Source organism: Grampus griseus, assembly GCF_964374135.1.
Source record: "Grampus griseus genome assembly, chromosome: 7".
Taxonomy (NCBI): Eukaryota; Metazoa; Chordata; class Mammalia; order Artiodactyla; family Delphinidae; genus Grampus; species Grampus griseus.
In genome coordinates, this window is record NC_139001.1 from 8,706,388 (window position 1) to 8,720,902 (window position 14,515).

The 14,515-nt window shown below is 46.6% G+C and overlaps 1 protein-coding gene across 1 annotated transcript; it reads left to right on the forward strand.

The window, feature by feature from the left end:
- Positions 1-952: 952 nt before the first annotated feature.
- On the forward strand, positions 953-14,439 carry GPR55 (G protein-coupled receptor 55; the record flags this gene model as incomplete). Its single annotated transcript, XM_082658671.1, has 2 exons — positions 953-1,056; positions 13,406-14,439. Exons 1-2 carry the CDS (start codon positions 1,014-1,016, stop codon positions 14,437-14,439), a joined length of 1,077 nt encoding a protein of 358 aa, XP_082514797.1. The 5' UTR covers positions 953-1,013.
- Between the last annotated feature and the right edge of the window lie 76 nt (positions 14,440-14,515).

Genomic DNA, 14,515 nt, shown 5'->3' on the forward strand with positions numbered 1-14,515 from the left:
CGAGGAACCCGTGCTCTGGAGGGCCAGATGACTTGCCCAGAGACAAAGTTTGCTGGGATAAATTCCCCCGACCCACTTTGGAGAGCTTCTATTCCTGTAGATGCCTGAAAGCCCCGGCGGGCCAGGCCTGTGGAAACGGCCCGCGCCTCAGTCTTTCGTGGGCTCTCCAGTCCCTCCCGGGCAGGGAGCGGAACCTGCCCGGCTGCCTTTCCGCCCACACTTTTCTGAATGTCTGGAATCTGCACGGGTTCTTGCTGAGAGCCACCTGGGGCCCATGGGTGAGTCTTGGTTCTTCCTGCCCTGGAGCTGGGCCACCCCGGGGAAATCTCTGCTCACAGGGCCCTTGGGAGTGGTGCAGCCCAAGGCTGACCCAAATCCCTGTGGAGGCCAGGCGCAGAGAAGCTAGGGCCAAGGAGCAACATGGCGGGCACGCCCTGCTGACCGTCCCTGAGGACACGCAGGCAGGGGCTGAGGTCTCCTAGGCTGGACCTTCCCAACCCACAAGTCCTGAAATATGAAGGTGTCCAGCACCACCTTCTTTTCTGTGGGCAGTAGTTCTGAATCCTAAACCCCAGAAGCGCTGGAAGCCGTGACAGCCCTTTTCAGATGCTGGCTGTCTCTGTGTGATGCCAAGCTCAGAATGTCTGCTGCGTGAGATGGTTCCTCCTCTTCCAGAGGCTTCTCACACCTCGGCTCAGGCAGTGCCTCTTGGCATTTTTTTTTGGGAAGCTGAGTGAGTGTGCAGACCCTCTGAGAGGGCACAAGAAACTAGAGCCTCTTCCTGGCAACGTGTCCGCCACCCCAGGCCGCATTCTAGCTGCACTTAGAGAGGAGGGAATCCCACGGAGCCCCTCTCCTGACCCAGGAGAAGAAGCCCCTTGGCCAGACACGGCTGCTGCGGAGCCGCTTGAAGAGCATCTGGTCCCACCCCCGCATTTCACAGACGAGGAAGCTGAGCCCCAGAGGGAAGTGACTCTCGCCAGAGCAGGCTGGTGACCAAGCTGGGAGGAGAAATGACATCTCACAACTCCATCGGCTGCACTGGACCCCCTACAGGTAATAGCCCCTGGGCCGCTCAGAGAACCCGACACACAGAACCACACACTGACCTTGCTCTCTGGGACTGCGGGCGACTTTCCTGAGGTCAACCGGGCCTTCGGGTCCTGGGCTCTGTCCACACCTGCCGCGATTCAGCGGGCCTTCCCCAGACGGCAGGGGTAGTGGCAGCCCCTGGCAGCCTCCGTGACAGCGGCAGTGGCAGCAGAGGGCTGGTTTGTCCCTGACTGCAGGTGACATTTTCTATGAACCCTCAGCTTCCTCCTGATTTGACTCAGGGTGGCAGCATCTTGCCTGCGTGGGGAAACCTCGCTGTAGGCAGTGCAGGAGTCTTCCCCTTGGGAGCTCGGCTTGCGTGCCACCACCCTGCACTGCCCTGGCTGCCTGCTGCCCTGGAATCTGGCCAGGAAAGCACAAAGAGCCCAAGATTACAAACTCCAGGAATCACCCTGCAGCCCCTGAGTGGGGCGCTCGTGGCAGGCTAGAGCCATGCTTGGGAGTCCAGGCCAGCCACTCGCCAGCTGTGTAACTTCCCTGGCCTCAGTGTACCTCTCTGGGGTATGGGAGCATTAATAGTTTCTTCCTCATGGGGCTCTGGAGAGCAGTAAGTGATGGAAGTGCTTGTTCCCCTTCCCCACCCCAGTTAGCACCCAGCAAGCTTTAGATACCGTTATGTCTTATAACTAGATTATCCTCGAACCCTCGAAGAGGCTGGGAGGGAAGATACAGCAGCATGGAGAACCCTGAGGAGTCCAGATCTTTCTTAAGAGTGGAGGTGGAGAGTGGGAAGTCAGGAAATGTCTGCAGGACTGGCCTGGGCTGGGCTTTGCGCTCTCGGGGCGGTGGAGCTGGGGCAGAGATGTGCACAGTGCAGCTCAGGGCTCCGTGGAAGGCTTGGTGCTCTCAGGTCTGGCTGGCTGTCTCAGTTCCACGGGGAACGCCTGTCACCCTGGAGCTGCCCCAGACCAGGTCGTTAATTCAGTCCCTCTTTCATTTAATAAGTCCTTTTTTTTTTTTTTTTTTGCGGTACGCGGGCCTCTCCCGATGCGGAGCACAGGCTCCTGACGCGCAGGCTCAGCGGCCGTGGCTCACGGGGCCGAGCCACTCCGCGGCATGTGGGATCCTCCCAGACCGGGGCACGAACCCGCGTCCCCTGCATCGGCAGGCGGACTCTCAACCACTGCACCACCAGGGAAGCCCTAATAAGTCCTTTTTGACGGACTGTTATATCACCTTCCCGGAGTTGCTTGAGGATGACAGGACACTCACCCCAATGGCACGCAGATGCTGTTAACAGCCCCACCCGGCCACAGCAGGGACATCATATCAGATGATACGGTGGATCAGGGAAGTGGACTGGAGGAAGGGATGGGGTTTTTAGGAGGGGAGGTAAGTCTGAGTGTATCAGACTCTGCTGGGCGGTGCCAGGCACTGAAAGGAGTGAGGAAGGGGGTGCTGGGAGTTCCTGGATATACCGGGTCCTCTTGCTGATGATGCCGGTGGGGATGGGGTGAAGGAAAGATGGAGAGACACAGAATGTGAGTTCCAGGGAGGCCCCTCACTACCTGTTTGATCTTGGGTAGACTCTTTAACTTCTGTGAGCCCCACTGTCTTCATCTGTAAAGTGGGCATAATTATAACAGCATCCCAGGAATGTACCAAGTTCTCTCCTTAGAGCACTTAGCACAGAGGGGCCATATCTCAAGTCCCTGAGCTGGCCCCTGCACTCCCCCAGCTTCACTTCACCCCCACCAAGCTCAGGGTACAGCTACAACAAAATTCTGAACTCCCGGAGATTCTGTCTATGTGCCCCATGCCCCCGTGTCCTGTTCTTTCTTAATCGTGCCCCAGAAGCCCAGCTCACACTGCAGTACTAGTAACAGATAACTGCATCCAAGTAAACATTTATATTCTAACTGTGGCATTCACCACTGCGCCCCCAGAGGAGACTGGGATTTCAGGCAAGGAACTTGGTCCTGCGGAATGTTCCTCTTCAAACGACGTCCCTCAGGCTGTACCAGCTCTGCTCAGCCCCAGGCTGGGACTCCCATCTCTGAGTTGGCTCCCACCAGAGTGCTCCCTGAGGATGAGGGATTCGGCAGCACAAGAGAAGCATCTTCTGGGCTTCCCTGGTGGCGCAGTGGTTGGGAGTATGCCTGCCGATGCAGGCGATGTGGGTTCGTGCCCCAGTCCGGGAAGATCCCACATGCCGCAGAGCGGCTGGGCCCGTGAGCCATGGCCGCTGAGCCTGCGTGTCCGAGCCTGTGCTCTGCAAAGGGAGAGGCCACAAGAGTGAGAGGTCCGCATACCGCAAAAAAAAAAAAAAAAAAAAAAAAGAGAGAGAGAAGCATCTTCTTAGCCTGCAAACCACCTAAGGTTGCATTTTTCCCGTTGCTGGTGTTTTCTGGAAAATCCAGGACTTTCCAGGAAGGAAGTCTGGCTTGGTCTGAGCCACAGCTGCGTTTAGATGCCCCCGCTGTACACACACGGGATCAGGGCTGCCCCAAGTGGGATGCTGGGTCCTTGAAGATGTGGGCAGACTGGGCCCTGACAGCTGCAGGAATCACAGCCCAGAATGGGGCCGAGTTGGCAGTAAGAGAGCCCCTTGGTGAGGCCACGGGCTCCAGGACCCCAGGGTTGGGCAGTGCTGTTTGGATGAGAGAACCCAGACAGAGGCCCCACAGCCAGAGAGAGCCAGGAGCAGAACAGGGGCCTCTGGACTCCCAGCCCAGTCCTTTATCCTGTACGAGATGTTTTCTCTCCTTTTCACTAAACATTAGAAAACGATATATTGACAGAATATTCTATTTCAGGGTTTAAAAAGAAAACCTGTCATATACGTGAATTTTCTTGACAACATTCTGAATAAACAGATATTCTGCCTTTGCTTGCATACCTCTGGGGACAGAGAGCTCATTACATGGCCGTTTGGTCTGCTTTCCGACTTCTGGTAGCAAGATAGATCTGCTTTTTACAGCACCTGGAAACCGTTTCTTTTGTGGCCCTGTGGAGTCACACAGTGGAGCTTGTCTTGAGCCTTGGAGACGCTGATATGTCTATTCTTTTATAGATTATGAACAACCCTAGTCCTTCCTTTACATTCCCAGTCCCTCCACATGTAGCCCCTGCAGACATACAGCCTCTGGTGCCTGGGTGATCAGAGCAGCGCAAGGGCCACTTGTCACAGGTCCGCCACGCTCCTCTTCTAGATTTTCCGAGTGTAGCCGGGGTTCACCTCGTTTCTCACTGTCTTCCTGTTTACGAGACTACCTAGGAATTATTTTCCTTTCAGCGGTGACTGCATCTGTGTTTTATATATAAATATTTGTTCCTTTCCAATATTTCAGTAATGTACTTCTGATTTTATCTTGGACACATTACTTAAGAGACTGCTTAAGAGAATGCATAAAAATGCTTATTCTATATTATTACTATCACGGTGTTGCAGCAAATGCTGTGGTGTCTTATTTGCTGCAGCAAATGGATCTGAGAACAGAAGAGTGGAATTGCCATTGCCTTGGAGTCCTTGGCTGGGCCCAGGAATGGGATGAGTTTGTTGAAAGACACTTGTCCTCTCCCCAAGAGCGTGTATTCCGTTGATTTATGACGTAGTTCTCACTAATCTGCTAGTTCTGCCTTATTTACTGGGCTCTAAACAGCTCTGCCTACTTGATCTGTGATATTCTAAGAGGGGAGCATTAAGGTCTCTACGTACAATTCTATTTCTATTTCTACTTTGTTTTGCATTTCTGCTTGTTCCCATCATGGATTTCTTGGCTATGCTCATTGGAACATAAATTTTACATATTAATTGTTTATTATAACATTTACCTTGTGGGGTTTCTGTGTTACTCTCTCAGTTCTTTTTACTAAAAAAAATTACTTTGTCGTCTTTCCTTCTTTCCTAGCGTTCTGTGTGCCTGGCGGTCGGCAGATTATCTTATCATTTTACTCTATCTATGCCTTTGTGTTTTTTTGTATGTTTCTTATTGGCACAAGATGATTGAGTTTTAATATTTTATCGGCTTCCCCCTTTGATAAGAAGTATTATAGCTAATATAATTGTTAGGGAGTATTATAATTTTTATTATAATTGTTACATTTGTCTAAACCTCCATGGGGTTGCCCGTCTGCTTTCTATATTGAGACATTGCAGTTTTTTTTCACTTTCAGTGTCTACTGTGAATTTTCTCTTCCTTTGTCCCTTTAAAATAGACAAGGCAATTTAACCTAAATACCCACGTTAGAAAATAGTTAAATTTTAATGTCTACATTTGTTTCTACGAATAGCTCTCTGAACTTTGTGTTTAAACGTCTTCCCTCCCCTTCACCCACTCTCTGGCGCTCAATGTTCATCTGGCATTTTGAGCCTCTTTCATATTCTTCTTTCCTCCTTATGCACAATTTTCATGATGTGATGGCTGACCTGCGGACTGAGGAAACTTTGCTTTTTATCGGGTATCGGGCTCTTGCGGCTGTTCTCCGGTCGCTTAGGCGGCACCAGCTTCCTCACTTGTCCAATTCTCTGTCACTTCAGGCTTTGTTCCCAAGTCCCTCTGACACTCCATGTTGAAATCTTTGACCTGGCAAGATTTATGCCTCATCAACTGAGCATCTGTTAGTTCAATGCATTCCTTTAAATTCTGTGTAAACCTCCCTTCCGCTCCCACCTTGCCTCAAGCACACACCCAGATGTTGCTTCTTTTAAGGGAAAGTCAAAAGCTGTTCTTATTTTTCTTCTTTTTTCCCCAGCATTTAATGCATTAAACAATTTTTCAATTGTTTTCATATTATCATTAGAAAAATACACACACACACGAAAGAGTGAGATAAAGATAAAAGATTTAAAAATCACCCCCCATCTAACTGTTAGAATGCAACCAACGTTTGGCATTTGGAAACTTTTTCTAGGTTTTATTCCCTCTGCGTGGGTTTTTTAAATCATATTTGAAATCATTCTGAATGTATAATTCTGTAGTTTGTGGGTTTCTTATTTAATGTAGTCAGTATAAACATAACATAGGCAGACAAAAATTTTCCATTGAGTAGAGATTTACCATAGTGAAATTAAGCTCTTGTTGACATTTAAATGCGTGCGTGTATTTTTTGCTATCAGAAAAAAATATTAAAGTGAACATATTTCTGTACACATTTTTCCCTTCTTTTGCATAATTTACTTAAGGTAAATTTTTAGAATCTCTGAATGAAAGACTAATAAGATTTCTAGGGCTTGTAATATAAGTTATCAACGTCCCAAGGTTGGGTACTTCTGTGTATACTCACCAGTATATTGGTGACTGTTTCACGGAACCCTTGACAGCTTCTTTGATTATATAAGCAAAAATTTTATTTCTTAGTAAATCTTATGGGAATTATTTGTGTCCTTTGCCTGTTTATCTATTGTGGGTCTTGATATTACACATTTTTTAATATTCTTCATAGAGAAAGAACATCATTTAACCTATTTGTTGTACTTCCTTTCCTCCAGTATATTATCTGATACTAACTTTTTTTTTTAATTAATTTATTTATTTTTGGCTGTGTTGAGTCTTCGTTTCTGTGCGTGGGCTTTCTCTAGTTGTGGCGAACGGGGGCCACTCTTCATCGCGGTGCGCGGGCTTCTCACTGTCGCGGCCTCTCTTGTTGCGGAGCGCAAGCTCCAGACGCGCAGGCTCAGTAGTTGTGGCTCACGGGTCTAGTTGCTCCGCGGCACGTGGGATCCTCCCAGACCAGGGCTCGAACCCGCGTCCCCTGCATTGGCAGGCAGATTCTCAACCACTGCGCCACCAGGGAAGCCCTGTTAAACTTTTTTAACAAAAATAAATTTCCTAATTTTGTGCAGTCAAACCTGTCCTGTCTGTTTTCTGATTCTTTTGCTTTTCAGCCATTCTAAGTTGACAAAGAGCTTTTCTTTCCCTCCACTGGCTTTTATAAATTGACCACTAATTTTTCATCTAGTTTTTCTATGGTTTGATTTTTTTGAAATTTAATTTATTAATGAATTTGGAATTTCTTTTGCTACTTGGTGTGAGATGAGGATCTAAAAGTTGTTTTTACCCCCGAATTGTTCACTGATAGTCTCAACATCATTTACTGACTAAGATTTCCATTTGCATTCTTGATTCAGGGGAATACCTCATTTCTTCTTCTGGGTTCTGTTAATTGTCTAGCACATTATTTGGAACTTCTGGGTGTTGACAAGTGTCCAATTTCAACAAGAATGCCTCTTTTTTTTTTTAACCATTAAATGTAAAGTTGGCTATTAAAGTGAACAGGTTACTCTTTATCAGGTGTTGTAAGAAGTATCCTATTCCTTCATTTAAATGACTTTTGTGGAAAAACTATCATACAATGAGATGGCTTTTCGTTTTTGCCGTGATGACGTAACGCACAGTATCAACAAATTTCCTGACATTGAAAAGGCCTTACATTTCTATGGTAAATCTGACTTGGTAAAACGATGATTTATAATTTTAATATACTGAGTTCTATTTGGTAATATTGTAACTCAGATGTTTGCATCTATATTCATACATGCATTTGAGCAATTGTTTTTCTCTTTTGTGCTACATTTGTCAAGTTTTGGTATTTGGGTAAATTAGTTTCATAACAGAAATTCATTATTATTATCTTATGTTCTGAAATTGTTTACAGAGTATGAGAATCATCTCGACCTTGAAATTTAAAATATGCTAGAGCCAAACAAAATTATGTTAGAAACTGTTTATTCTGTGATAACATTCTCAGTTTCATTCATGGTTGTTGATCTAATCAATACTACTTGTGTTAACTCGTATTAATTGTAGTAAATTATGTTTTGCCCCTAAATTTTCAACTACTTCAAGGTTTTCAAATGGATTAGCACACAAGTAGTAAGGTCATTTCTTCTCATTTTTTCTCTCTTCTCTATCTAAGCTTACGTTGCCTTCTTACTTATATTACAATACTGCTTCGGTTTTATGTTTTGGTTTTTTGGCCGCTGGGCATGTGGGATCTTAGCTCCCCGACCAGGGATTGAACCTGCACCCTCTGCATTGGAAAGTGAAGTCTTAACCACTGGACTACCAGGGAAGTCCTCAGTTTCTGCTTTTCTTTTAATGGAAGGTTTTGTTTTTGCTAGGCAGGTAATTCATCTTGACAACTGTTATTGGATACCTGAGAAAAATGTGGATTGCCTATTTATTTAAAATCAAATCTAAGAGCTATTAATTAAATTATATTCATTATACTATTTATATAATTATATATTCTAATTTATACTTTGCCAACTCGATCTGTTCAAATCTATAGTGTATTAAAATCTGACACTACCATACCTTTGCCAATGGCTCTTGAATTTTAACAATCGTACTTTATGTACTTTTATACAACAACCTTCAGTGCACAAGATTCCTATATTTGCCTTTAAGATCTTTCTTTCATTAACATAAAATAAACTTTTTAATCCTGATATGTAGCTTAACTGTTAGTTCTACAGTGCTAGGTATGGATGTTGCCACTCTGACTTTCCTTTTGTTTATATTTGTCCTCTATCTCATCGTGGGTCTTTTTACTTTGAATATTTCTCTGTCATTACGTAAGTGTGTCCTTTATAAGCAACAAAGAGTCGAATTTTATTTTGTAATTGAACTGAAAATGTTGGTTAATTTAAATATTTTGAAATTTTCATATCTATTGCTGTGATTTCTATGCTTAGGTACTTTTTCCCATCCTATTTACTTCTTTGCTATTTTGTCTGATTTCTTTGTTTCCTTTTACCTTTTTTAGTGATTTTGAGGATAAGCATCCTGTTTGTAATAGTCAGTCGTTACTTGAAGGTTTAAAAAAATCGTACAGGGCTTCCCTGGTGGTGCAGTGGTTGAGAGTCCGCCTGCCGATGCAGGGGACACGGGTTCGTGCCCCGGTCTAGGAAGATCCCACGTGCCGCGGAGCGGCTGGGCCCGTGAGCCATGGCCGCTGAGCCTGCGCATCCCGAGCCTGTGCTCCGCAACGGGAGAGGCCACAACAGTGAGAGGCCCGCGTACCGCAAAAAAAAAAAATCGTACGCTTTCTGTAAAATTCACGTTTAAAAAAACAGAACAATGACTTTCTTTTATAAAGTGTATTCTTCATTTTTTTTAAATAAATTTATTTATTTATTTTTGGCTGCTTTGGGCCTTTGTTGCTGCACGCAGGCTTTCTCTTATTGTGGCGAGCAGGGGTTACCCCTTGCTGCGGTGCACGAGCCTCTCATTGTGGCGGCTTCTCTCGTTGCAAAGCCTGGGCTCTACGCTCGCGGGTTTAGTAGTTGTGGCATGCAGGCTCAGTAGCTGTGGCTCGCGGGCTCCAGAGCGCAAGCTCTGTAGTTGTGGTGCACGGGCTTAGTTGCTCTGCAGCATGTGGGATCTTCCCGGCCCAGGGCTCGAACCCGCATCCCCTGCATTGGCAGGCGGATTCCTAACCACTGCGCCACCAGGGAAGCCCCAGAACAATGACTTTTAATTTCCTTTTATGGAGCGTTTGCTCTGCCTGTGTTCCAGTACTCTCCACCACCCCTGCCTCCTTCAACCCAAGAACATCTTCCTTCTTTGTTAATTTATCTGAGGTATTACAGCTTGTCTGTTTTTAAAGACATGGATGATCTCTTTTACTGTTTTTTCTTTTAAATCTTTAACTATATTCATCATAGCTCCATTCTCTTTCCAGTCTCCTGCTTTTAATGCTCAGCTCCAAGCTTTCCCACCTAGATGTTTGCATCCTTTATGGTTAGTATCTCTTGGAGATCTGAAGTTTTGCCTCCTGGAGGCAGTTTTCTCCTGGAAGCCACACATACCTGAGTGTGGCTGTCTATGATCTTCACACCTGAACAGCCACCCAATTGGGCATGGAATTCGTGTTGCTCAAATTTTCTCCCTCAAAACTTTTCTGGTATTAATTATTTTTTCAGAGAGGTTTCCAGGAGACTGGGTTGGTTTGTTCACAGATGTTTGTAAGGTTCTGTATTAATGACATTTAAAGGTATAAGTGGGACATCTGGGAGTGGTTTTCTTTCCAAAAATTTTGCGTGAAACGTGGCTCCTCTAACCCAAGTTCTCATCTTCTCTGTTGTTCATTTCGGTGCAGCCCCACCTCTCAGGCACCAGCTGCTGGTGGTTAACAAAGGTCCTCTCAGGCCCTTCACGTCTATTCGCAGACCTGATTTGCTTGACCCATGACCTTTCCCCATTCATTCTATTTCCTTCCTAGTATGAGGCTGGGAACAGGGCCCTGGTGACTGACAGCCCAGCTGGGGCCATGCTCTAGCTAACGCCTGGGCTCCATGGAAGCACTGGTCCTGGGAGATTCCTGCTACACATGGAACTTCTCCAAGGGGCAACTTGTGCTTAGGGACCCTCCGTCGACCTGGCCCATCATTCTCAGAGCTGCACTGTGGTCTGAGGGCTCTCCCTGTCCACTCCTATCCCTTTCCCTTTATCCTTCACAGGCCTTTCCCCTAGTAAATCTGTCAAGTGTCTAATATTGTCTAAGCATCTGCTTCGCAGCCTCCCACCCACCCACCTTACAGTGCGATCAGTTGATTGCAGTGGGTTCCTGAGTCGACCGGAACAGGAGCTATTGACAGCCCCAGGCAACTGATCAAGGGTGGGGAGGTTGCTGGCTCCTACTACCAAGTAGATTGGTTTTTACTGGCAGCCCATCTTTGAGAAAAAAATGAGTATTTTATCTCTTGCTGCAGCCTGAAGCCTTTTTATCTTATTCCAGTGAAGTTCCTGATCTTTTTATAAAAAAATTGTTTAAAAGATGGTTTCCTTGAACTTTCAGAGGGAATTCAGAGGATTTATTTTTGGAGTTTCTGCGCACTCTACCATTAGCTGGAAGTATTTTTTTCAACCTAATTTCTTTTTGCTAGTCCACAGAGCGCTTTTCTAGCTTCAAAAATTACTGTTTGAAAAGCTCCCATTTGAAATCATTCAGGGGACTTCCCTGGTGGTCCAGTGGTTAAGACTCCTCACTCCCATTGCAGGGGGCCTGAGTTCGATCCCTGGTCAGGGAACTAGATCCCACATGCCACAACTAAGAGCCCGCCGCAACTAAGACCCGGCACAGCCAAGTAAATAAATAAATAAATATTTTTTAAAAATGAAGTAATTCAGCAATTCAAATGTGGCCTTTAGGATCGTCCTGCTGAAGGACACTGATAGCGGAGTTTTGTCTCTTTTCCACACAAACACCTGGTACAATCAATTCAGACAAACCCCAGCGTCCTAGAATGGATGCTTTCCGTCAGGCCATTTTCCTCTGTTTTGCATCGGTTTGTTCAATTCAGCCGTGTTGTGGGCTTGAGTTTGGGTTTATCTCTGAGCATCACTGATTTTTTTCTTGGCCACTTCAGTTCTAATCTTTGAATCATCAGCGATGTGCACTGGGTTCACCCATGGAGTCTGCCTGAGCATGACCCAGCCAAAAACAGATGCCCAAGTTCCTTTTTTTGCAGTCTTGTCGAATCTCTTTAAGCACAAGCTTGTATTTGTTCTTATCTTTGCGGTTCTTGGTTTTCTGCTGTTTCTGATGTTGAAGGTGACTTCTCTGAGCCAAATGAGTCTTCCTCTTTGGTGCTGCAACACCTTTCAGTTGGATCGGATTGGGTTCTTGCCTGTTCTCACCACTTTTCTTTCTTTTTTTTTTTTTGTGGTACGTGGGCCTCTCACTGTCGTGGCCTCTCCCGTTGCGGAGCACAGGCTCCGGACGCGCAGGCTCAGCGGCCATGGCTCACGGGCCCAGCCGCTCCGCAGGGGCACGAACCCGCGTCCCCTGCATCGGCGGGCGGACTCTCAACCACTGCGCTACCAGGGAAGCCCCTTCTCACCATTTTTGAAATTTATCTTGTCGGTTCCAAACTATTCTAGCTATTTTTTGAGATACTCTTGTTTGGATAGTTCGGCATATTTTGTTGGGAGGGGGCAGCCTGCCAGCTTGCAGTTAATTTATTCCAGGCATCCTAGTGTCGGGGCAGGTGCACCTGGGGCGTATGCTGCACACCTTCAGGAGGTGCCGTTCTCACAGGCCACAGGAGTCTGGAGCTTTGGATACGAGCAAATACATTTTCCTAGATGTCTCATGACATAAACCTATAAGAAAAGTTAGCACATAGGAAAATGTAGAATTTTTGGAAAGCCACCAAATCAAATAATGTATATTACATATTTACTATATATAGTGCTCAATGGACGAGAGATAAATGTGCTTTTTTGTTTTGTTTTTTGCTAGCAGTTAGAGGGGGTTTTGGAGTGGCATTCTCTATAGGGTCTTAAAAGTACTCAGCTCCTTCCTTCCCAAGGGCTTGTGACTTCCCTGTCTCTGCTGGCTTCCAGCTTCCATCTGCAGCCACAGCTGCAGCCTTGATCATCTTGTCCCTGAGGCCGGCTCTAATTTTCTACCTGTCCAAAGGCCTTTCTTTGCCTTGAGGAGACCTCAAGCCCTTACTTCATTCCCTCTGGGAATGTTCTTTCTTCCATGTTTCTCCAATTTCTGTCTGGTTTTCTCCTCGGAGAACAAGAGACTTTAACAGCTTCAGACTTTATCCTCCCAACTCCAAATCCCAAAGAAAAAGCCCCAACCCCCTTCCTAGAAACCCAAGCAAGAGTTTCATTGCTTTTCATCGCCTCTGGGTCTATTGTTCATCCCTGGACCTATAAATGGACCAATGACAGTGTCCAGGGGAATGTGATGCACCGATTGCCACCAGCCCTACATGCGGGGGTGGGGTGAGCTCTGTCCAACCTTCGGGGTGGGGGTGGGGTGGAGCAGAGGGGCAACACATAAAGCGGAGCTGGGTCCTGAAAACAGCATTTGAAGCTGTACGATCTGCAGCTCAAGTCAGCCCTGCCCTAGTTTTCATGTTTCCAGTTCTGTGAAATTCACTCTTTGATGAAACCAGTTCATCAAAGGTCCATGAAACCAGGGTCAGGGCTTATGTTGTTGTTACTGCTTTCAACAGAAAGACTTCTGATTGGAAAAAAAGGGACAGTTGCTTGTGCACAATTCTGTTTTTATTAAAGATCAAGGCACACACATGTGTGTGTGTGTACAGAAAGAGTCTGGAATTATATATATACTTTATATATATATATATACCCATACATATATATATATACACACATACACACACATATACGTAAAGTAACGGTGGTTCTATCTGGGCCACAGATTTCGAGGTAATTTTTCTTCCTGTGTTTTCTGATCGTTATTCAAAGAGCATAGATTGCTGTGTGAGAAAGGGGTCATGTTTATGATTCTTGACCAAGTCGTGTGAATCCGTCAGTTCCAGAGGGTAAGAGGAACTTCATCTCATCTACCGTTGACGTTGTAGGAAGGAACATGAGCCAGCGAAACCAGAGTGAGAACTGCTCCTTCCATGACGTGGAGGTGCTGATGAAAACCGTGCAGCTGGCTGTCCACACCCCTACCTTCCTCCTCGGTCTGCTCCTCAATCTGCTCGCCATCCGAGGCTTCAGCTCCTTCCTGAAGAAGAGGTGGCCCTGCTACGCTGCCACCTCCATCTACATGATCAACCTGGCGGTCTTCGACCTGCTGCTGGTGTTCTCTCTCCCATTCAAGATGGCCCTGTCTCACGTGAAGGCTCCCCTTCTTCCCCTCTGTACCCTAGTGGAGTGCCTCTACTTCATCAGCATGTATGGGAGCATCTTCACGATCTGCTACATCAGCCTGGACAGATTCTTGGCCATCCGGTACCCGCTCCTGGTCAGCCACCTCCGGTCCCCCAGGAAGACCTTTGGGATCTGCTTCACCATCTGGGTCCTGGTGTGGGTGGGGAGCACCCCTATCTATAGCTTCCATGGGAAAGTGGAAAACTACACGTGCTTCCACAACATGTCTGACGGCACCTGGAGCGCCAAGGTCTTCTTCCCTCTCGAGGTCTTCGGCTTCCTTCTTCCCATGAGCATCATGGGTTTCTGCTCCTCCAGGAGCATTTGCATTCTGGTCGCCCGTCGGGACCACACCCAGGACTGGGTCCAGCAGAAGGCCTGTATCTGGACCATCGCGGCCAGTCTGGCTGTCTTTGTGGTCTCCTTTCTCCCAGTCCACCTGAGTTTCCTCTTGCAGTTCCTGGTGAGGAATGGCTTTATCGTGGAGTGCAGAGCCAAGCAGAACATCATCTTGTTCCTGCAATTGTCCATGTGTTTCTCCAATATCAACTGCTGCCTGGATGTTTTCTGCTACTACTTTGTCATCAAAGAATTCCGCATGGACATCATGGCCCACCAGCCTTCCAGGGTCCAGCTGGTCCTCCAGAATACCATGACCACCATGGCTAAGGGAAGAAAGCTGAGCTTGGAGGAAGGAAACCTCAGTCTGAATTCCATAGCAGATACCTCTTCCTAGGGCTCTGATATGGGGGGCTGACACATGGCACATTTACTGGTGTGCCGTCCCTCTGATGCTCACTTGAATGACATCT